The 24,429-nt window shown below is 40.5% G+C and overlaps 1 protein-coding gene across 12 annotated transcripts in view; it reads right to left on the bottom strand.

Annotated features, from left to right (window-relative positions):
* Positions 1-15,859: 15,859 nt before the first annotated feature.
* DLGAP1 (DLG associated protein 1) overlaps positions 15,860-24,429 on the bottom strand; it is a 572,027-nt gene continuing 563,457 nt past the window's right edge. For all 12 annotated transcript variants that reach the window (XM_036418494.2, XM_045574247.1, XM_036418496.2 and 9 more), the window contains 2 exons: positions 21,936-22,088; positions 15,860-19,206 (listed from right to left, as the gene is read on the bottom strand). In XM_036418494.2, the coding sequence (XP_036274387.1) occupies positions 18,997-19,206; positions 21,936-22,088 (363 nt within the window). In that variant the 3' untranslated portion in view covers positions 15,860-18,996. The remainder of the gene's footprint in view (positions 19,207-21,935; positions 22,089-24,429) is intronic.

The raw sequence follows: 24,429 nt of genomic DNA, 5'->3' as shown, positions 1-24,429 counted from the left end.
TCCAGGATTTCATGCCTGTATTAGGATTTCTAAAAAAGCCTTATTTTTACAATGCATTGGGTGGTATTTTAAAATAAGAGGGGTCAGGGGTAAAAGGGAACCCAACTTGTATAGCCTTAAGCAAGTTATTTGGAATCTGTTAGTCTGGGTGTCTTCATCTCTAATTTTGGTAAGAATAAATACCTAAATCTCAAGGTTGTTGAGAGGACTAAGTGAGGCAACAAAGTGGAAACTCTAAAAATTTTAGAGCAAAGCAGATTGGCCTACAAATGTGTTTTGTTGAGATAGAAGGTCTTCCCTCTATATACTTACCATTTCAGAGATCTGCTTCCGCATTGCCACCTGGCAGGTGAATGTTCCTAATCCAGTTTCAGCCTTTGATCTTGTCCTTCAGGCCCTGGCCCCACCTGCTCTTCCCACCTCCAACCTGCCTTTCTCCGGTTTCTTACAATAGCAGCAGTTCAGTTCCTTTCCTCCATCTTCCTTCTCCTCTAGGACGTTTATACAAGAAGTGAGGTCGCCCTAATTGGTTTGGCTCCGTGGATAGAGCGTCGGCCTGCGGACTGAAAGGTCCCAAGTTCAATTCCAGTCAAGGGGATGGATGAACCTTGGTTGCCGGTACATCCCCGGCAGGAGGTGTGCAGGAGGCAGCTGATCGATGTCTCTCTCTCATCGATGTTTCTAACTCTCTAGCCCTCTCCCTTCCTCTGTAAAAAAAAAAAACAACAATAAAATATATTTTTAAAAAAAGAAGAAGAAGAAGAAAAGAAAGTGAGGTGAGGGCTTCAGTAATGTAGGCTGGAGCCAGTGGTGATCCTTATGGCAAAGACCAGGTAATCCTCATTTCTCTCAAAGCTATTTGAATTTTCAGCACTGGCATCATTTCTGCCAATTTCAAAAGAACACCAGTTCTTAGTTACCAAAGGGATGAGTATTCAGAGCCCTGATTTACTTTCTTCTCCCTGTGGGCACACTTCAGTGGAACACTCTGAAGACATCTCAATTTGCCTTTTGTGAGGGTTTTTTTTTTTTTTTTTTTTCCTGTTCTTGTACTAGTAAAAGATTTTATGAGTGTGAAGCAGAAATAGGTATATATTTTTCTTTCCTTTTTCTTTTTTTTTTTTCTTAAAGGTAGAAGGACTTTTAGGGATCATGTGGATGAGATGAGAAATTTGAGTTCATCTCTTAACCTTTTCAAGTTATTTGACTTCTCCAATCCTCAGATTCCTCATTTCTTTGTTTTATACTCCAGAGGATATTTACCATATATCACAGCCAGTCTTGTGAGAGGAACAATGTTTGATTTAAAAGAATTTCATTTGTCTGTTCTCAGAACTTTGCTTTTGCCTCATTTCCTAGTTACTCGAGGAAAATGTTTTTCCTTCAACTCCTTTCTTCGCTCTTTGCTCTCTCTTTTCTTTCTTTATCCCCTTTTTTATTCATTCACCAGTTTATTATGAAGGCCATTTTATGAAGGATACAGAGAAACAGCCAGGTGAAGAGGTGAGATCCAGAAGGGTCCTGAGTGTAGGAGCTTCTGTCCCCATGGCCCTGGAGTGAGCCACCCTCCTTGCATGTAGGTGCGGCCACCAACCCAGAGAGTCTTACCAGGTGTGATGCTCTTCAGTGGGGACCGGAAGCTGCCACCAGATATAGAAGGAAGAGCACTAAGCTTAGCTTCAGAGGAACTAAGTATCAGTACTGGGCCAGCATATTGCTAACTTCTCTAAACTGGTTTGCTCACCAGCAAAGCAAAGGGTTGGACCACTAGATGATCTCTCCAGCCCCTAAAAGCTTTAAACCTCTAAGGCAGGGGTCTTCAAACTTCTCTCATTATGAGAATCACCTGGTGGAGTTGTTAAAACACAGATTCCCGGATCCCAACTATAAGAAGTGCTATCAGGAATCTGTGTTTTAACACCTCCACCAGGTGATTCTCATAATGAGAGAAGTTTGAAGACCCCTGCTAAGGGCATAGATAATAATACACATGGACCCGATAACAGTGTCGGTCATTTGAAATCAATAAAAGTTCTATAAAATACTGACATCAGTATTCTCCAAATGTTGACATTTTGCATTCTCAAAATGAGGAAATGACTTCTTTCTTTGGACACAACTATCAAAAGGGTGATTATAAACTAGGGATGACTCTCTGTCCAGGGAAGAGAACAGTCTAAGTTAAAATATTAAGCTGGAGAGTCTAAGTGCTTTAGTTCAGGTATAATTCATGGGAATTGTGAAGAGGAACCAGCTGACTGAGAGCAGAATATCAGGAGCCACAGTATGGGGTGGTGCTGTTGAGAAGATGCCAGAAGAGGGGGGACACTGCCCTGTCAAGACCAGGTGTGATGTTCTTGACCGGAGACTGAAGATGAAAGGATCGCAGGGACCTGGGGGATTTCTTGACAGACAGAGCTCCAGGAAAAGCTGTAATTGACTAGGAAAATGACTGTACTTGTAAACATAATAAGTCAAGGGGAGGATATTTGGGAACCAGATAGGAAAGGACTTTATGACTCTGAGGAAGAAAAGCGTGTAAATTCTGAAGTCAGAATGCAGAGCTTTTAAAACAGCTGTTCCTTCATAGTAGCTGGACAACTGCATGCTTTAAAATGAAGGATGTTTGAAGAATAGTGTCTTACTTGACGAGAGCAGCAGCTATGCAGAGTAGATAACGTTTCTGCACAGAGAACATTTACTTTGTGTTCAGGACTCCGTTAGGAAAAAAATGGAGAGGAGCGGGTGGATGGTAGGAGGTGGGGGAACAGACGGGTAGAAATGGAGCCCTGGGAAGGTTTAGACAGAACCCAGGTTCTATAATATTCCGTCTTTGCACCAGAATCTCCTGGCCAGAGGCTTTCAAATACAGGAGTAGGCTCCACCCGGGGCCCACTCCATAGTTTGCAGGGCCCAGTGCAAAATACACATGTGGGCACCTTAAGAAACAGGAAAAAAGTACCCTTAATGGTACTAAAATGTAAAGCTTTTCCCTTTCTGTTGACTTGTCCTGGGGTTTTCTATTTGCTATTTAATGATATTTTATGTAAAGAAAAACTACAATTTTGACTCATTAGCATGACATTAACTTTTACTGTTCATCTTTATATTTGTGCATTACCAGTTTTAAATGGAAATATGAGAGAATATGTGGAGTCATCCAAATTACACAATTTCTATTTCATAGCTTGTACATATATATATATATATATATATATATATATATATATATATATATATATTCTAACTAGAACAGAGATAAGGCTGCATAAACTTGTTTATTTGTGTTTTCTTTTTTACTTTTTAATATGCTTATACCCTACCAACATTACCTTCTCCTTACTAAGAATGGACTAAAAGAAGGAATTATGTGTTATCTTTTCTCCCCTTTCTTTTTATGTTACCATTTTTGACATAAGTAGTTGGCTAATATAGGGAAGTAGCAAGAGCAAGAAAGAATATGAAAGGGTTTCTTGTTTGTTCATGTTTCTTAGAATGTCAATGCTTTCTTTCTGGTTTTAATGGAAAGCCTGGCTTCTTGGGGCTGTCAGCACCTCTACTTACTCAGTTATAGACCCAACACCTTACCTGGAACCTACTTTGGAGTCTTGCTGATCTCCCACTATCTCCAGGGGGGATTTCTGGTGGGTCCCCCGGAATCTTGTGCTCATGGTCATGGGGACAGCTATATGAGAATGAGGCAGCAAGGCATAGCTACGGACATATGATGTGTATGGCCTCTCCTCATACATATCCACTGTTATCCCACTGGACTTCATTTACAACCACAAGTTCAAAAATACACTTATTAAGAATTTTAAGATGGTTACAGCAGAGTGTTAACCAAGCACAGGATCCATTGCACTTCCATACTATTTCTAGAGACATGTGCTGACTGAGTTTCTACATTTGTGGAATAAAAGGAGTGAGACAAAATGATCTCCAATGTGCCTTTTAACTCTAAATTCAGTGATAAAAAAATGTAAACAAACATTAAATTCCAGTTATGTTAAGTATACTGACATTTTCAAAGGGAATGTCCATAATTTTCTTTGAAATACATTAATAAAAAGATAGATTGATGACTGGTGAGAAGATGGATAATTGGATGATAGATGATATAACAATTACAGTGAAATTTAGTAGTGGAATCTGGGTAGTAGGTAAATATTGGGGCTTTCACTTAAGAGTTTTTCAGTTTGGCTGTGTGTTTGAAATTTTACATTGAAAAATGTTGTGAAAATGAGTGATTTGGCATCCAGTCTTTATGACTAGTGCAGAAAAAATGAACACCATAAAGTAACCTGTTCAACTGGTTAGAAGCTGTTGGATTTAATAGCTAATCTAAGATGTAACTAAAAGGTTTCAGTTTAAGAAGCAAAAGTTCAAAACTTCGTCTATTGAAAAAATTTTAAGATAGCAATTATTGAGTGAGTGCTTACTATAAGCCAGGACCTTTCTGAATATTTCTAAGAAACATGTCATCCAATTGAATCCTCACAACTATCTATGAAGCAGATAAAATAGGTATACAGTAATTTGTCTTTGACAGATAAATAAACTGAGAATCAGCTAAATAAATGGGCTTGTCCAAGATCACGGAGTTGGTAACTGACAGAGCTGAGATTTGAATCCTGGGCTGAATGAACTCTCACACAGCTCTTAGCCAGTATTTCACTCTGTTCTGCCTGTTGTCTCATTTGTTGGGAGGAAAGTGAGGGTTACACATCCACAATATATTCATTGGTAAGCAGACAGCCTGATGGAGTAAAATGCTCCCTGCCCACGTGTGGGTGGGTGGGGAGGCCTGCTCCAGTTTAGCTGTGTATGATGGCTTGACTGTGATCCTGTAAGAGTCACTTATCATTCAGCATCTCAGTCTCTTCCTATGTAAGTGGCGGCAACAAAACTTATCCCTGTGGAGAAAGAATAGGATTTCCTGTGCTGTCTTTCTTCACACTTTGTGCAGCCTCTTCAGTGTTCAGCCCAAGGCAACCAACCACAGGCCTTGAGGACCGTGAGGAGAGTGATTGAAGCAATGTGAAGAGAAAGATATATTCATTTTGCTCATTGGTTTTACTCTGAAAGTACACTTATTTTAAAGAGAAAGTAAGAGAAAGGGAGAGAGAGAAACATCAATGTGAGAGAAAAACGTCCACCAGCTGCCTCCTATTGGAGATCGAACCCAAAACCCAGCATGTGCCCTGCCTGGGAATTGAACAGGCAAACTTTCAATGCAGAAAACAATGCCCAACCAACTGAGCCACACCCATCAGGGCTGAAATTATACTTTTGAGAATTAAAGGCAGAGAAGAAACAGCAAGACATAGAGTTTAGGCCATACCAATAGGTTGAAGAGAGGAACTGCCAGACTAATCAGTGGGGAGGAGAAGGGAGATGGGGCTTTGTGGCCTTGGAGACAGTGGGCATAGCTGATGAGAAATGTTGAGTGGAGGTAGGAGAGAAGGGTGAATGGAAGCCTCCAAGTTATGCGCATGCTCAGCACTGTGCACACCTGATCAGTGGGCTCCCTATTAGAGAGAATCACCCTCCTATGCTACTGAGGTGTCAGGACAGCTGTTCCTCCAGCTGCAGGCACACTGCCCGTGGCTTACTTTGCAGAAAAAGCCCCAAAGTCTGTTCTGTGTGTACTCCTACACCCCCAGGCAGGGCAGCTCCTGAAGCAGGGTAAGACTGATCAATGGTAAAGCCTATGCTTATGATGTACCTTATTGGGAAAATCAAATAAGACCATAGGAAAATGCCTTATCATTTCTAAAGTACTGTCAAATTTAACAATACAGGCATTTCCTGGATTATGAAACGTTCATGCAAATTCAATGTTAGGCAAATCACTCCATAGGGCACTTAGTAACATTTCAGATATGTGGGGAAGTAATTAGCTTTAGATGGGATCATCAGGATGTACCCCTTATGGTGGAATTCATGTTCTTTAAAAAAATTTTTTAAATATATATATTTTATTGATTTTTTTACAGAGAGGAAGGCAGAGGAATAGAGAGTTAGAAATATGGATGAGAGAGGAACATCAATCAGCTGTCTCCTGCACACCTCCTACTGGGGATGTGCCCACAACCAAGGTACATGCCCTTGACCGGAATTGAACCTGGGACCCTTGAGTCTGCAGGCCGTCATTCTATCCATTGAGCCAAACCAGTTAGGGCAGAATTCATGTTCTTATAAGAGGAAGGGACAGGCCCTCTAGGTCTATGAGGATACAGCAAAAAGATGGCCAGCTACAAAGCAGGAAGAGGGCCTCACCAGGCACTGGATCTGCTGGTGCCTTGATTTTGGACTTCCCAGCCTCCAACGCTGTGAGAAAGAAATGTTGTTCAAGCCACTCAGTCTTTGGTATTTTTGCTATAGCAGCCCAAATGGACTATAAGACAGCAAGTGATTTGCCTATGGTCATGCAGCTAAAAAATGCTTCTACAGAGGGGGCTTGTCAACCTCTGCTGCATACAAATACTCTAATGCCATTAATCTGATTTCCTCAAGCTTCCCTGATTGAAGACCACTGCTGTCCAGTAGTTCTCAGAGGCTGGCCCGTGGACTCTGGCATTAGACTCACCATGGGGTAAATTTGTTAGAAATTTTGATTGGCTCTCTGAACAGACTCACTGAGTCAGGATCTGCTGGGTGCAGAATTGGGGGGTGGAGACAGAGAGCAGCTAGGCTAAATGATTCTTAGGAATACTGACGTTTGAGCACCATTGTTCTCAGGGCTGTTAAAAGCTTGCAAGGCAAACCCCACCTTCTATAAATCTTTGCCTCCCTCTCTCCAGTTAACTACTTGATGTATTTTGTAAAAGGCAGACTCCTTTGGCTAATTTTCAAGTTTACATTTGGTTTGCTTCTTTGGCATTTGCTGTATTTGCCCTCTTCCCTTTTCCCCACCTTCCCAACAGTGGAATGTGGCTACTGTCTGGAAGGTAGAAATAGCTCAGCCCAGTGTTTTACATGTAATAAAGAAATGGTGCATTGCCCTGGCAGGGCGAGGTAGGGGTGGGGGCCTCAGTTGGTTAGAAGGTTATCTCCCTATGCCAAGGTTTTGTGTTTCATCCCTGCTTAGGGCACATATAAGAAGCAACCAGTGAGTTGGTAAATAAATGGAACAACAAGTCTCTCTCTCTCTTTCTCACCCCCCTCCCCCCGGCCCCCAATCAGTTTTAAAAAAGAAAAAGAAATGGTGGTTTAAATTCAATATCAAAGCATAGTTTTACCAGATCTGGAGATGAAATATTAACCAGATCTCAAAAATCAAAGCTGTTCTGTTCAGTTCTCCGTGTGCTTTCCCACACTGAGGAAGAATCCTCTGTCCTCGTGTGTGTTAAAAAGCACAGGACCATTTGCCCTCCGGTGATAGCTCAAACCTGGGTGTTATTAGGTGGCGCCGGCCCTGAGGGACAGCAGTGTCTTCTGCCTTCCACCTAGCCTAGGAGCAGCTGCATGCTGGGTGGGAAGGGTTGTAACCTTTAGCTGTCAAAGGGATGCGTCTGGGAAATGAGAGTTCCTGCTTATAGACAAATAGGTCCAGAAAGTCACACACTCTGATATGGGTCCGTCTGAACAGGAAAAGGAGGACTTCTTTGTCAAGACATCTACTTGAAAAGAAAAGAAAAAAACGTACCCACTGAAATATTGCTTACTTCCTAGAAGGAAGGACACATTCTTGATTGAGCTCCAAAGGATGTTGGACTCAAAAGGATGTTAGACTCTATCTTCATCTGAGACCATTTGTTTGCCAAGAACCAAAAATCAATTGAGCCAGTTAAATACAGTAGGGCTGGTTTTAAAGACACAGTAGGTGTACTTCATGCTATGTGTCACTTGTCAGTGCTATGATTAGCAAGGCAGTCCTGCTTTGTGAGCTGTACATTAGGTTTGCAATGCATGCAGAATCATGTTGGCAGTTCTTTTGAAGCACAGTAACCTCCATCTTGTATAAAACTACTGTTTGAATTCTCTGCTATTGTTAGATAGTCCCTAGCCCTGTAAACTTTGTCATTGTAAACTGTCACTTTAGATAATCTCTTATTCTATAAAATGATTTTGTTTTTAGTTCAAATAATAGAAAAAGATAAAGTTAACTGTCTGACCTTGCAAGCTGGCCATCCAATGTAATAGACTAACATAGACTAATACTGATAATAATTCCCGTATTCTTATGCCAAGTACCAACTTGTTATATATTCAAGGTTACAACTGTCTGTAACAATAGCTCACACAGAGCCCTTTGTAATATCTGCAAAGAGGCTCAAAAAGTATAAATACGGGGAACTTCCTATATGTGTTGTTCAGAGATTTGGAAAAAACACCTCTCTCTGGGCCACACCCAATAACTCCTAATTAATTGGCTCATTAAGGCGTTTTGTGTCTCCTTAGCTGATTTACGATGATACAACACTTTGAGCATAGAAGAAAGTTTCAGTTTTGGTGTCTCCAAACCGAATGAAGACAAACTAAAAAATGCTGACCACATTGCCCTGGCCATCAGGGAGCCTGGTGGGAGCTATTCATTCCCACTACTCAGGACCCTGCAGACCTGGGACTTGCCTTGGTGAAGTTAACTATCAATTTTCTTTTTCTCTCACTTAAAAATTATTCAGTACTTTGTTTTATTTCTGTAAATTGTCTTTAAGCCTATTTAGAAGTAGAGTTTTACTTTTTTTAAAAAAGCTCACACCAAAAACTAAGAAGAAATAAATGAAATGCCAGGGATAGGAATTGGTGTCCTGTGGTATAAACCTACTAACCACCAAAGTGCTTGGGTTCTGCTCCCAGTCCTGGCTTGGACCCCCATGGTAAGCCTAGACCTGCTGCGGGAGGCGCTTCTTAGGCGTCCTCTGAGGTTTATGACATAGTCCCAGTTCTCGGATGAGTTCGTACCCTGGGGCTAATATATGCCTTTTCCTTCCTTGAATTCTAGCATCTTTGTTCTGGGATTTACATAAAAGACTGCATTAATCCCTAACCGGTTTGGCTCAGTGGATAGAGCCGCAGCTTGTGGACTCAAAGGTTGGATTCCAGTTAAGGTCATGTACCTTAGTTTTGGGCACATCCCCAGTAGGAGGTGTACAGGAGGCAGCTGATTGATGTTTCTCATCGATGTTTCTAACTCTTTCTTCCTCTCTCTTCCTTTCTGTAAAAAATCAATAATATATATATTATTGATTTTTTAAAGACTGCATTAAAACCACCACTATATCACAGCTAGTGTGGCTCGGTGGTTGAGCTTTGACCTCTGAACCAGGAAGTTATGATTTGATTCCTCGATCAGGGCACAGGCTCAGATTTGAGCTTAAATCCTTCCCCCTCCCCCGCTCCAGTGGAGAGGTGCAGGAAGCAGCCAATCAACAATTTTCTCTCATCATTGATGTTTCTATCTTTCTCTTTCCCTCTCTGAAGTCAATAAAAAATATATTAAAAAAAATAAAACAAACAAAAACCCACCACCACATTTATAGACACCCTTATCTTCCACTTTCTTTTTTTAAAGCCAACTAGAAGATGCCTAGATTTTTGTTGTTGTTGTATTTTGTTTTAAATCATCATCTGAGGATATTTTCTCCATTGATTTCTTGAGAGCAGGAGGGAGGGAGGAAAGGGGAGAAAAAGAGAGAGAAACATCAACATGAGAGAGACACCTAGATTAGTTATCTCCCAAAAGGGCTCCTACCAGCACTGGGGAACCTACAACCATGCCCTTGACAAGAATCAAACTCTTGAACCTTCAGTCCACAGGCCAACCCTGTAACCACTGAGCAAACCAGCCAGGCTGTTGTATTTTAAATATGGCTCTGAATTTACTTTATGAATGCCTTGTTTCTTTGTTTGCTAAAGTAGGTGCTAAAACTCATACATGTTTGATGAGTTTACCACCTCACCTTGATTTCCACCTCAACTGATAATATTTGAAAACAAAAGTTCATGTCTATTTGTCTAGGAATATAACCTATAGACACATTTCCATATGTACTGAAGATACATTGTAAAATGATTTTCACTACAGATTTTGTTTGTCATAACAAGTAGTGGAAACAGCCTAAATGTCCATCAATAAATGGGGAAACTAAGTAACATCTAATGATTCATCCATAAAACAGAATGCTATAGAGCCATTAAGGATAGTAGGTAGATTATAATGTCCTGAAATAATACATTACTAAATTTTTAAAATGGTGGAGAAAATGGCAGATAAGTTGCTTTGTCTTGCCCAAATCACACACATGTAAACAAAGGGTTTGGACTTATATTGGACTCAAATACTAGCTCTGCCACTTACCAGTGATCCTGGGTTACTCCTTAATCTCTCAGTAACCTATTGTAATGACTGTGTCATAGGATAATGGAATGCATATAAAATAGTGTAGCCAGGGCACAAGGTACTTTCTCAGTAAATGTAAACATATAATGATAATGATGATGATGACAGTGAACATTTGAGTGCTTATCATGTGCCAGATACTCACTGTGTTAATATATATATATATGTGAAATATGTTTTTATTGATTTTATGGAGAGGAAGGGAGAGGGAGAGAGAGAAACACATCAATTGGCTGCCTTCTGCATGACTCCATCTGAGGATGGAGCCCGCAACCTGGGCATGTGCTTACCAGGAATTATATCAGCAACATTTTGGTACATGGGATGATACTTAACCAACTTACCCACACTGGCCAGGGCAAGAGCTTTACATATATATATTTATTTATTTATTTATTTATTTGAACAATCCTGTAAGTATTGGTTTCATCCTAATTGTACAGATAGGAAAGCTGAGGTACAGAATGGTTAAGTAACTTGCCTCAGATACACAGTTAGTAAGTGGTGATGCTAGGATTCAAACATGAGCAGTCTGGCCCCGTAACCTGAGCTCTTTCTCACTTACAGAATAGCCCTGTCCCTGCTGGACAGTCAGGCTCAGTCATGGCACAGTTTTGAGGCTGATGAGAGGGTCAATCCAGTTTATAAGAGAAATGCTGGCAATACAGGGTGTCCCAAAAATGTATACACACTTTGAATGATTATAAAGGCAGTGTTTATCAAGATACATTTCACTTTCAAAATGTACTAGAATTGGCTGTTAATGTGTGTGTTTGCACTTTTTGGGGACATCCTGTCTTTGTAAATGCGTTATAAGAGTATGGCAATGCTTCCTACCCAACCCCAAGGCAGAATAGTACAAGCAAAATGACATCTGGGTGCTCCTGTTGGAGTGTGTGGGGACTTCCCTTTGCCTTGGTTTTCTCCCATATGGATCCTCTCTGCTCATGGATCTGGAATCACTGACAGGAACCTGGTGGGAAATTCTTCACTTTGGGCTGAAGCCAACAGGGGTCATGGTGTGGGTGTATGTGCAAGCGTACGTGTGTGTGTGTGTAGACCTGTCTTTACTGTGGTGGTATTATCTAATAAACAAATTTAAATGCCAAGAGGATGAAGAACTTTCCCTCTTTCATAAGGATCATTTGGTGACTCAGTTCTCATAATAACTTCTCTTGGGACAGTGTGTCAAGTTTTTCAGGGCAGCCAAGACATCATATATTCTTTAGGAAAGCATTTCCTAAATATTTAACCCATATTCTCTAGTGGAGTATTTAACCCAATTCTAATGTGTTGCCTTGGCTAGAAGAAAGCTGGTCCTTGGCCTCCTTATGGCCTATCTTAAAGTGAAGTGCCCTTGAGCACAATTACATCATGACTCAGCCACTGACAGATCCTGAGTAGTCAAATGCCAAAACATCTTGGGTCCACGTTAGCAACATGTTTTACTTTCATTCCTTATCTTCAGACTTACTCAGACTTGTCTGAATATTTATTCCTCACTTCACCACTACCCTGTTTCCCTGAAAATAAGATAGTATCTTATATTAAATTTTTCTCTCAAAGTTGTGCTAGGTCTTATTTTCAGGGGATGTCTTATCTTTCCATGCGCTAGGTCTTATTTTCGGAGGATGTCTTATTTTTGGGGAAACATGGTAGTTGTAAGTGTTTAACACCCACTAGCATTTAGTTTGGAAATCCTCATTTTCCTGTGCTAACATCCCTCCACTGTTCCAATTTTCCTAGCTATTGATCAATTTTTCACTCTCTTTGTAAAGACTTCATTTTGAACAACTTGCTGGTCAAGGGATCCTTGGTGCACCAACCCAAGCCAGGACAAAATGACATGAGCATCTTGAAAAAGATCCCTCCTCAATCATTTCAGACTCATTGCCTTGCTGACTACCATAAGAAACAATTCAGGAGCCTCTGAGTTGTTCTTTCCCCTTTGTCAAGCTCAACGTTGAAAGTGCCACACTCACCAGGGCCTCCCAGATACTGCTTCTGCAGGGGCCAGGCTGCAGAGAATTGAAAAAGTTAACCCCCGCCGGAAAAGGCAGTAAAGGCAGTGAGGCTCTCTTCCCTGAGTAAGTCAGGAAGAGGGGCAGCTCTCAATGAATGTTACATTAAATCAAACCAGAAAGGAATCTAAAATAAGTTATTCAACCTATCTCCTTCTATCTTTGTTCAAGTTCTGCCTTTGTGATCTACTTCTCACACTTGGGATTGTAGACAGAACTTGCATTGGCTGAGGTTGCAAAGAACCTTATTCTAGAAAGGAAATGATGTGATACAGCTGGAATTTTCAAAAGTGTCACTGACCACCCAGCCAGTTGGTTGAGCATCATCCTATGCACCAAAAGACTGCTCAGGTTGCAGTTCAATTCCTGGTCAGGGCACATACCTGGGTTGTGGGTTTGATCTCCAGTCAGGGCACATACAGAAGGCAACTGATCAATATTTCTATCTATCTCCCTCCCTTTCTCTCTTTAAACATGTCACCATGTCATCAGGTGAGGATTAAAGAGATTTTTTTTTTAAACCCTTAAAAAGAGGCTTAACTGGTTTGGCTCAATGGATAAAACGTTGGCCTGTGGATTGAAGGGTCCCAGATTTTATTCTAGTCAAGGGCAAGTACCTTGGTTGCAGGCACATCCCCAGTAGAAGGTGTGCAGGAGGCAGCTGATTGATGTTTTTAACTCTCTATCCCTCTCCCTTCTTCTCTGTAAAAAATCAATAAAATAGTTTTTTAAAAAGAAAACCTTTTCAAGGGTTTTTTAGTGTTACTGACGGACAGAAATAAACATCTCCTATAGAAAGAGATTAACCCTAAAACCAAAACTCTTATAAATAGGCTTTCTTTTTTTTTTTAGTTAGTAGAATATCATTATTTTAATCTGGACAGATGTTTAGAATACACTGAATGGGCCATCCACAGTATTATCTAACCCCTTAGATGTTTCTCCTTACTTTTCATATTTAAACTGCTGGTGGGCATTGGGCTTGAAAGCCCTCCAAACAAGGTAGGCATCATTAATTGATGGTTCTATGTCCAAACCTCAGAAGGCTAGCTAGCTCTGCGGGAATATTTTCTCTTTGTAAAGCATTGGCCTCCCGCAGCAGTGAAAGCATTAGAAAAGCTACCAAACCTATAATTGTTGTTCATAACCTCCCTCTTAGGGTCAACAGGAGAATGCATTTCCCCCTATGTAACAGAAGGGAAAACCTAAGCTCTGTTTGTTTCTCCCTTCCTCCTTTCAAGGTGAAAGGGAGAGTTTTTCTATGGATGTGTCTCTTCACTGAGATCTCAATAGAAGCTCCCTCATGATGTTGATTTACTTATCAAGTAATCTGAAAGGAGGAAATTAGCAGAAGGCAGGCTAGAAGTGTGAAGAGGAAGAATGGCAATCCTCATCTGCACTAGTGGAAACATTTGGTACATTGAATAGCAACAGTTCACTAAACATCAGTGAGCACAGGGTTTCAGTACTGCAAGGGTACGTTGAAAACTACAGCAGAGCTTGACTTTCAGTATTTGTTAAAACACTTTCTTGCTTTCAGGCATTTTTTTATGAAGTCAAGCTTGGGCTTGTTTTCACAGGAGACGCGAAGATAATGCATTGGCGTGGCTCCCTGGGAGACCCAGGAGTCAGGAAGGCACCGGGCTTCGAATTCTTGTTGTTATCTGCTGATGGCTTCTCAGGGCCAGCAGTCCGCCTGCGGGAGGAAAGCACAGGGACCAGGAAGCAGGAAGCTATTTTCTCTCTCTGCTTCAGGGGAGATGATGAGTGCTTTGCAGAGGAATTTAAGACCTATTCTGTAAACTTGTACTAATATGTGAGTTAGGACCCTGAGACAGTTTTCAAACAGGACCACTGGCTTCTGTTTATAAAAGGAGCTGACCTCATCTTGCTTCAGCAGCTGAAAGTCAAACAGCCAAGCAAACCTGAGGTCAATTTAGGCCCTAAAGGGGCACCCGAGAAGGAACACATTCAGACACTGTAATTTTTCAATGTCATTTATTTAAACCAAGATCAATTTATATTTTCAACGGGGTGGGGGGTGGATTTCAAAGATATAAAAATAAAAATATATTCATATTCGGAACAAACAATTTTGTTTAATTTCTATAAAAAAATGAAACTATATTTTTTTGGGGGGTGAAACCTGTAACATGGGAAATTGCTTCACTGGAATTCAAATTTCCACATGCAAAAACTCACTCATTTTGTTTGGGGTTTGGCTGAAATGGTTAAGGAGCCCAATAAAATAATTATTTGTTAGGCCCTGGATGGGTAGCTGGGTTGGTTAGAGTGTCATCCTGATATGCCAAGGTTGTGGGTTTGATTCCTGGTCAGGACACATACAAGAATCAACCAATGAATACATAAATAAGTAGAACAACAAATCTCTCTCTCTCTCTCTCTCTCTCTCTCTCTCTCTCTCTCTCTCTCTCTCATCAATAAATAAAAATTTAAAAAATAATTTGTTGAAAGGTGAAAACTGTAATCATAGTTGAGACTTTGGAAATAGTCAGTGCATGAACAAAGTAATAAGATCTCTCTGCCTCACAAGGATCCAGCCCCTTCAAACTCTTTTGAAGCCGTTTCAAAAGTACATTGTAACCTTAATAAAAAAAATGAGAGAGAAAAAAAAGTACGTTGTATTATTTTAATGACTGGCCTGGTTTTGCGTATGCATAAAAATCAGGAAAAGTGGCTAATCTGCTTAACAATTTCCAAGTTTGTTGCATCTAAGGTGGATGGGTTTGCCCAAGAACTGGGTGGGGAAGGAAGCACTGTGGATATAGGTTTCTTCAGAGCTGCAGCATTTTCGGATAATTGCAACTTCACTTCATAAAATACTGTAATTTACTTTCTTTTTTGATAAATCTGTGTTTGTGTATATGGAGTCAGGTTTGTGGATATAACCTAGGTAAACCTCAGACAAAATCAACAATGACAAATAATTACCAAGTTTAAATGTTGGAAGCATGATAGAGACCCTACTGAAGGCTGAATGAAGGCTTGAACTTGGGACTCAAATCTGTTCCCACTGGGCAAATCACTAAACATCAGTGAGCACAGTGTTCCAGTACCAGCAAGGATAAACTGAAAACCACAAAGCATTATTCTGACTTTTCTTACCCTGGAGGACTGTGTAGAAAACAAAATTGATGAAGTGTTTGCAAAGAAATTCAAGTGGACAAGATATATACAGAGCTGCACAAGTTTGAGAGCCTAATCACTTCTTTCATAAAATACACAGCTTTTGACTTGACACGTTTACCTGTGTGTGATCATCATGGTAAAGTGACTTTTCATTTTCAGTATTTCAGTCCCTTATGTGGGATACAAACCTACCTACCCCCAAGCTCAACAGGGACCAGCACTGTGTGCTGTTACAATGAAAGTTAGAAGGAGATGCTTCTTCATTGCTTATTTCCCCTGAAGGCAATCACTTATATCTTGGAAGAAGCAGGACTCTGTAGTGAAAACATGCAGACCTGAAAGCAGTGCATTAATTATTTTATTAATTTCATCTTTTTACATTATGGGAAACATTCATCTATTTACAATTTTTTTTGTTCACACACAATCTAAGTAGATAAGCCTATGAAATTCCAATTCATAAATCCATAAAAATGTTCCCCATCCCTCCATCAGAAGGCTTTCAAGTGGATCTTTTTTTTTTTCTCCAAACCAAAATAATTTTTAAAAATTACATTTGGGAATTCAGATGTGCTAGTGATTTACATTCCAGTTATTTAAAATATGCATCTAGACATGTTTTAAAAAAGAAATGGTAAATTCACAAGGATAAGGCTTAAATTAAAGTGGTAATGCACAGTAAAACATTAAGGACACATCTATAAATAACAGAAATATATTACAAATAAATTAGTTCTATTTACCATTTCAAATATTAAAAATCTTTAATCCATTTCTTCATCTCTCTTTACAAAAAGGTTATGTGAATTGTATGGAAACAACTGCAAAAAATATAATAAATACTTAATTTCTTTGAACTATTTTTTGATGCGGGAGACAAACTTCTTTTTTAACTCCCCCTCCCCAAGAAAATGCCCAAACATCTTTATACCAAAGTTAAACAAAATAAATAATTTTCAGGGTACATACATTTTCCTTTATGAACTAAGAAACATTTCTACAAATACATCAAAAAGAACAATGTAACAAAGGTTATGCTTATGGATGTCAATTAAAGGGGTCAAGTGGTTAACGAGCCGCTTTATGTGGGGTCATGTTTTAACATCAATAACTAGCTCTTTATAAAGTGTTTGTACAATTTGTGTTTTGAAGGAAGGCAAAGGTCATGATGCCTGTGGGCATTTAGCTCAAAGATTTAAAATTCTTACCAAAAATAGCTTATGAATATACAAATACCACTCACAGGGACAAGATAAATAGGACTTCACTTGTCTCTCTTTAAAATATCCTGGGCTAGACCAGTTTCCAAAGAAAATACTGTAGGGTGATCTTGAATTGTATTAGAAATCTATTTCTTACTCCAAATCTTCTCTCTACCTCAGGGCACAGAACTGTTGTTGGGAACATGGGTTTTCCAAAGGATTCCACTTCCTTCGTGTTCATCTGTGAGTTTATCTGTGAGTCATTTGCAGGACTGAATGTGACCATACGCTACCCAAGGTGGCAGTTGGCCTTACTTAACGAAAATTTTGTGTGACCTTCCATTGCTGCTAGAAAGTAAATAAAAGATGTATTCTTTTTAGAACCAGCAACACCCGAAGCTAAAAATCTCTGTATGCTCCCATTTTACAAAGCACTCAAGGTGCTCTGTTCACCCTAACTAAAAGTTTGTTTTGAAATAAGTTAGTAGCCCTTTTCTTGTAAACCACAGCAGTAAACATTTGTGCCCTGTTTACAAAGATAGCTCAAAGCATCGATGGCTCTGAGAGGTAGCGAATTCTCTAGTGGTTTTTGAATATGTCCATGAAGATAGTTGATGCCAGAACCCATCACCTCTCTTAATTTCAGAAATAAAATTAAATTAGCACCTGGCGATGCGAGTGCGTTTTGTTTTGTTTTTTGAAAAAGCTTCTCTGGTGCAAGCGTATTTGATGTATGTTTTTAGAAGTCCTTCATTTTTCAATGGTAATTTCTAATACTTTAGGGTGGGAACTGGACATAAAACGCCAGTGGTACTTTAAGATCACCATATTCTAAACGCGTTAACTGCTATGAATAAGGGCGTTTAAGGAGAACGTCAGCAAAGTGCATACTGCCCATCCAGCATGACAAAAATGTAAGTCAACATTCTCTGCCAAAAGCCTGGGTATCTCTCAGTGTTTGTGCGTCGTGACTTCTCCCCTCTCCTTGTGGTTGTTGAACCTTGCACGTCAAATTTTTCTCACTGCCGGGGACTTCAAGAGGAGTGGCAGCTCTTTGGAATGAGGCGTGTCTATTGGGGTAGAAAATTTATTTTATTGGGTTGACCTAGGACACAGTCCTTATGCTAGGGGATGATAGGACCCTATGTAACAGTGAGAGAAGGCCAAAGGAAGAGATATGTCAGAAGTATGAACTAACAGGTTAAAGGAGATGGCTGTAGAGCATTCAAGGGGATGATGGGAAAATCCGAACTCTTCTCTGAAAACCACCTGGCTGCCATTTACAGCGCCTCAGTGGTTAGAACCACACCACTTACATAGGTGTGGTTAGGTAGGGTCCCCAGGATGGACACTAACAAATAAACAGAACCAACAGTTTGCCCTTGAAGGTCCTACTGCACAACAATATAATATACACAACACAATGACAGCTGGTAAAACATTTCAGGTCTAAGATTTTTTTAAAAATAACAGAACAAAACATCACTTATGTAGTATCTTAAACTATCAGTGCTTCCTTTGCCTTGCCTTTCCTCATTTTATTGCCTTTCAGAATAGATTTCCCTGAAAGATCGAATTTACAATCTTCTGCTGATTGAAACACTTGAAGCAGTGATTGATGAAGGATCAGTGAGGCAGTTTGTGCAGCTGTGAGCGGTGCGGGTACCCCCAGCACCCGCAGATTTTGCTCCTCCCTTCCCCACTACACATCCAGGTCCCCCACCCCCAGCCCAGCTCGGTCCCCTCTTGGTGTGTCACTCATGGATTCCGGTGAGATGGCATGATTTCGGAGGTTGGAAATAAAGTGCTCCACCTGCTTTGTAAAAGAATAACCATTGGGGGAAATAAAAGGGAATCGAAGCCCTCGTTTCTTTCGCGTGGAAGACGGTTAAGTCCCAAAGGATCACCCTGTGATACTGGATTTCTGAAATACCCTACGGTGTTATATTGCTGAGCTCTAGGGACACACTAGCTTGAGAGAACTGAGGATGCGGGCGACTTACAGGGGCGATCTGTGCACGGGTGGGCTTGGCTTTGCCAAGAAAAGAAAGGGCTGTCTATCCGGGTGAGGCAGGCTGGCGCCTCGGTACAGGTGGCGAAGCTCAGTGAGTAACATGGGCCCGCTGGTCCGGGCAGGGGGACTGGGGGAGGTCCTGCAAGGTGGACGGCTAACTACACGGCGACGGTGGAAGTCACTGGGCTCAGACGGACGGGCTGGGGCGCAGGGGCCGGGAGGCGGCGGGCGGGCGGGTCCTGGCGGGGGACGCCCGGGACCTCAGAGCCGGGTCTGCGCCTCGGGGATGTAGATCTCGATGCTCTCGGCGCTCTCGGTGGCCGAGTTCTGGCGGACGGACGCGGCGCGCCTGGCGGCCATCAGGCGCTTGCGGGCCTCCTGGCGCTGCGAGCTCTCCAGCGAGCGCTCCCGGATCAGCGGCGCGGGGCCCTTCGCCGGCTTCTTTGGCACTGGAGGAGGGGCCCTTCTCTCCTGATCAAAGCAGAAGGTGCAGGACATTACACAGCTTCTCAGGACAAGCTTGGGGGAAACTGGGATAGGTCAGTGGTTAGAACACACACACTTTTTTTTTTTTTTTTTTAACCTAAGGGTGGTTAGTTCTGATCTGCACACTGCATACCAATTTCTCTTCGTTTTTTTTCTTTTTTCTTTTTTTCTTTCTGGTTTGGGGATTCAAAAGATGCAGGGGGGAAAAAAATACCTGTAAGCTTAAGGCCAAGGGTGAGGCTGGACTGCAGAACTAGGTCTCTCCAAAGAAATGCTGTGGGTACCCGAGGGCCCCCTGCTGAAAGGTTCTCTCTGGAGGCTCCAGACTCCTCCTGCGGCCAGAGATGGGCCAGGGCTGCAGCCCTGCAGCCGCAGCAGCTTAGAATTCTGCAGCCCTCTAAGGAGGGAGGCAGCCCCAGGGAGGTGGGTTCAGCATTTAAAAGCATCACCACTCTCTCCGCAGACCCCCCTTTCCCCCAAGCCTAAAGAGCCAAATGAGGAAGAAGAGGTGAGACTGTGTTCCTTTAGCTTTGTAGATGCCTCGGGCGGGAAGTTAGTCACACTCGTTTGCACACCACACACAAACACACAGCAGTGGACAATCCAGGGTCACCCTGGAGGGAAGACATGGATAATGCCTACACGCTCAGCTCCAAAACAGCTCCTAAAACATCCAACTGGATGTCACTCGGGGCCCAGAAAGCTATTCCTATCAGAGGGACTGAAAGAGTTCATCTGCCGTAGCAACAGCAAATTATAAAACAGATATTCAATGCCATTACAAAGACAGAAGCCACTCATAACTTCCGTAGGGAAAAAAAAAAATGCCTGTGGGAAAGAAGGAATCTAGACCAGAAAGGATTCTTATGAAAAGGATGATAAACTGAGGCTGCGAAATGGTCCATGTGAATGTTTTCTTTTTAAAGAAAATACCCTCGGTCCTCATCAATACATGCGAAGTGTGTCATACATGTGAAAAGTATCTTGAAGTGTAGATGCTATGATTCTCCAAAGGACATTCCTTGTGCCTTAACACTCATGCTGGTCACAGCGGTCCCTCCGGGGCTGGCATGGGTGGAGTGCCTAGTTAAACTGAGTGCACTGGAGCTGCCCTCAGGCCGTGTGAGGGAGCATCTGGGTGGCCCAGAGGACGGGAGAGGAAGCACAGAATGCAAACAGTATTCTGTCAACTCTGATTGTGCTCATTCATTTCCCCCCACTAACGTGCTCCGGATGATGAGAAGCTCTGATTGTGGACAAAGTGTGTAACGATTTAGAAATCAAGTTAGCTAGTGATATACTGTGCGAATGTCAATAATTACATATTGACATTCTTATCTTATCTTAGCATCACTCATTTTGGATATTTAAAAATCTTCATTTTTGAGTAACTTCTTGTTGTATATTTTAAAAAGTATGAATACTGATCATTTTCAGTCATATTTTCCCATTTGTGTATATTACATATCTTAACAATAATTTTTTAAAAATCAACAAATGGGAAATTAGATGGGTGTGTGTTTACATCTGTAGTTTTTTTTTTTTAATTGGACTGATTCAAAAGCTTATCTAGCAGACAATTTTAAAAAAAGATAAAAAAACAAAAACAATCTAGGTGACATGCAAATGTTTGGCTTCTCAAGAGAGAGGCCACACATACACCAATGGTATTTTGATGCTTAACACTAAAACCCTCAGGTTAACAGGTGAGAGAACGGGTGAGAGAATTGGAAATTAGGGACGAGGATAATAGTGTTGCTTTCCTGTCCCTTGGGACTGGATTTCTCTGGGGAGCCCTCTGACCCTAAGAAACCTGATACTATGGGCAGCAACAGAACCGACTGGATTGCCATGAGCTCTCTATAGGTGAGGAGATCTGAAAAGGGCAGGGCCATCAGTGCTTCAGGGGGATAACCGTGAGTCATTTTTGCAGTTGAATCTCTTGGAACTATTTGACCTCAGGCCTTAGGAAAGCAAGGCATTAAAAAAGTGGTGCATGACAGCCCAGCCTAGGGAGGACATTGTATACCTGTGTGAGCCTGGTGGAACCACCATAATCCAATGTGAAAATTGCAATTTATTACTTAAAGTAAAAAATATGAGTCTTCATTTCTAAATGGTTGCATCCAATGAGCAATATTCCCCAAGGCAAATAAACCAAAAGTAAACTCTTTTATAAAGAAAAAAAACCCAACATTTTTGATTACTGTGAAACTTGATGGTGTGTATATTTTTAGACTTGGACAACAGTGGTTTCTTTATTCCTATATTTATGAAATGATTATCAAAGTCAGTTAGCTTTCAGGGCTTATTTTCCTTAGAAACACATCCTAGGGCTGTAAGGAAGTTGAACTCTTGCTCTATGTAATCATGCACTGAAGTTGTCATTTATTTTAGTTTAAAAAGCAAAATGGAGGCAGTTCCTTCCAGTGACTAAAATGGTTTAACTTAAAGTTTAATTAACAAAAAAAAAAAGGCCACATTCCCATTTTCCAATTCACAAAGACAGGTTTTTCGTTAAAAATATGCCTGAAACATATTACAGATAATATCCCAAATGATTACTATGTAAACATTGTCATTACAATGAAATTAATATGATGTCAGCTCCATTTCACATTGTAAACAGCAAGACTGAATGCAGAAGCCTATTTAGACTGTCCAGTGTTTGTGCAGGTTTTTAAATGAACCATACAAAATCTACATTGTTCTACCTTCTTGTCAAGAGGATCCATCTGTTTCCAATTATTGGCCTTTAACTGATGGAGTTCATCAAATTTCATACTAATATTTTCTATGGACAACTGCAGCATGTCCCAGAACCCCGCCAAATCCTGGGAGGTGGGCCTTGGATGAGCATTAGGGTTCTGTACAGAGAAAGAAGAATATCCACGCTTTAGAGGCGATCCATGACAACAAGCACAGGACCAAAGTAACATTCTCAAATACTTCAAACAACAGAGGAGGGCGAGTTCCTTTTGGTTTTCAGATTAAAGTGGTACTTTCATAGTAATTAGCCAATGATTATTTTAAAAATTATATGTTCAGCTTTACTGGGGTGTAATTGACAAATAATAATGACATTTAAAATGTACAATATGATCATTTGATATACATTGTGAAAGAATTCCCTCTGTCAAGTTAATCAACTTTAAGAAAAATGTTTGGTGAGAACATTAAGTTCTACTCTCTCAGCGAATTTTGGTTATACAGTACAGTGTTACCAACTATAATCAACACATTAGACATTAGATCCTCAGGCATAGTCATCTCCTAACTGAAAGTTTGTGCCCTTTTACCAGCTTCTCCCTATTTCTTCCACCCCTGAGACCTCAGCAACTTTTCTATTCTGTTTCTGTGAGCTTGACTTTTTTGTTTTAAAGGTCATTACAAATGGTAATTTTATACACACATCTGACTCTCAAATGCCAAGGTTATAAAACTCTTCTTTTGTAATTGGTACACTGTGGGGGGAGAGTAATCTTTTGAAAATCCAGAATGTATGATAAGATGCATATAAAATACCATATTTAATGAAAATACCATCTTTGAAAAAAGTACAGGGTATTAGGGTTGAAATTTGAATACCTGCTACCCAACTTATTCAGAGAACAGATACGTAATCTAAAATATGATTTGTTTTAATACTAATGTTGAGTGAAATACTAGGGAAGACAGATGAGGAGTAATAAAATATATGTTTGACAATTAAAATGCTATTAATATAAGAAGTCATTTATCATATAAGTACTTTGGCAAAATCATTTGGAAATGCATTTGTTTTAAACTGACCATAACATAATATAGCAAATATGAGAACACATATCTACACATACACAAAGAGCCTATAGTGATCCATTTGCTAGATAATATTGAACAGTCTTTGGTATTTAAGGATTGGCTTTCTTTGCCTCCATTCACATGTCACTCCAAGTATTAGAAAGTCTGAACCACAAACTATTATGATCTAAGACAGAAAATACATAACTAAGAGATTGAAGGTGCCATGCTCATTGTTAATCACTACCTGCAGTGGTAGCTAAAGCATTAGATTGGTGGGAGCTGCCATATGTCAGATGTTTATAGCTGGGGTCAGTTTTGGTTACCTCTAACTATTCAGGCAACTAGATAGACTGTGAGACCTTATGCTGTATAATAACTTGAGACTAGTTTATTCTTTTAAGACAAACCATCATAAAAAATGATATCAGGATTTCAGAAAGTGTAGGTCAGTGATCATCAAATTAATGGGCTGGAAAGAACTTTTTAGCCCTTTGAGTGGACTAGCATTATTTATCTAGACTTAAAATAAATACAAGTAAAGATGTTTTTATAAACTTATAGTTCTAAAACTACCCATAGTTCTGAAATTCATTGGAAGAAGTAAATTCTAAAGTTTGTAAGTATTTGGTTCAGTATTAAATCTGTGCTAATGACACCTGAATTAATGAAAGGGTTTCTCTATAACATTTAATTTAGTAAACTAAAAGAAAAAAAAAGTTTCTAAATATCTAGGTTCAGAAAGACAGATAATAGTTTGGACAAAACTCCATTTGAGAGGTACAAAAAAGTACCTCTCAAATGGAGTTTATGGTCTCACAATATATTTCCTTATCTTATTACTGACCAAAATCTAAATTGCTCATATTCTGGAGTTCACTAAAGTCTTTTAGGTCATAAACTCCATTGGCTAAATTGTTTCAGTGCACCAATGCATGACATGATAGCACAATAGGCAGAGTTATTTTTGACTCTATATAATGGGTAACTTGTTCCCTCCTCACCAGGAACCTCTTTACCCCCATATCATGAAAGGGATAAAAGAGGAAGCAGAGAGAAAGAGCTTAGGCACCCAGCCAGTCTCTGAATCAGTGGGTCATGTGACATCCCAGGCACAAGAAGAAGTTGTAGTACTAGCCTTAGTCTGAACCAGGCCACTTAGGGCTCAGAAATGGTGAAGAGTGTAAAAAGACAAGGGGGGTTGGGTTCCTTGGTTTAGTTTTACTGGGAAAAAGCAACTATCATCCATCCATTCTATGTCTGAGAGTCTAGAATTAGGGGTGTCGAACTCAATCAGAGAAGGGGCCAAAATCTAAAATCCAGCCTAAATCGCGGGCCGAATGGTTTACTGAACAGTCATAAACTGACATTGTGATTGCGGAGTGCAGTGATGACAGCGCGGTGCGGGCCACATTGCAAGGCCTGGCG

This window comes from Pipistrellus kuhlii, unplaced genomic scaffold (assembly GCF_014108245.1).
Source record: "Pipistrellus kuhlii isolate mPipKuh1 unplaced genomic scaffold, mPipKuh1.p scaffold_m20_p_6, whole genome shotgun sequence".
Lineage (NCBI taxonomy): Eukaryota > Metazoa > Chordata > Mammalia > Chiroptera > Vespertilionidae > Pipistrellus > Pipistrellus kuhlii.
The sequence above is the reverse complement of the archived record's forward strand: the minus strand, read 5'-3'. Positions and strand labels throughout refer to the sequence as shown.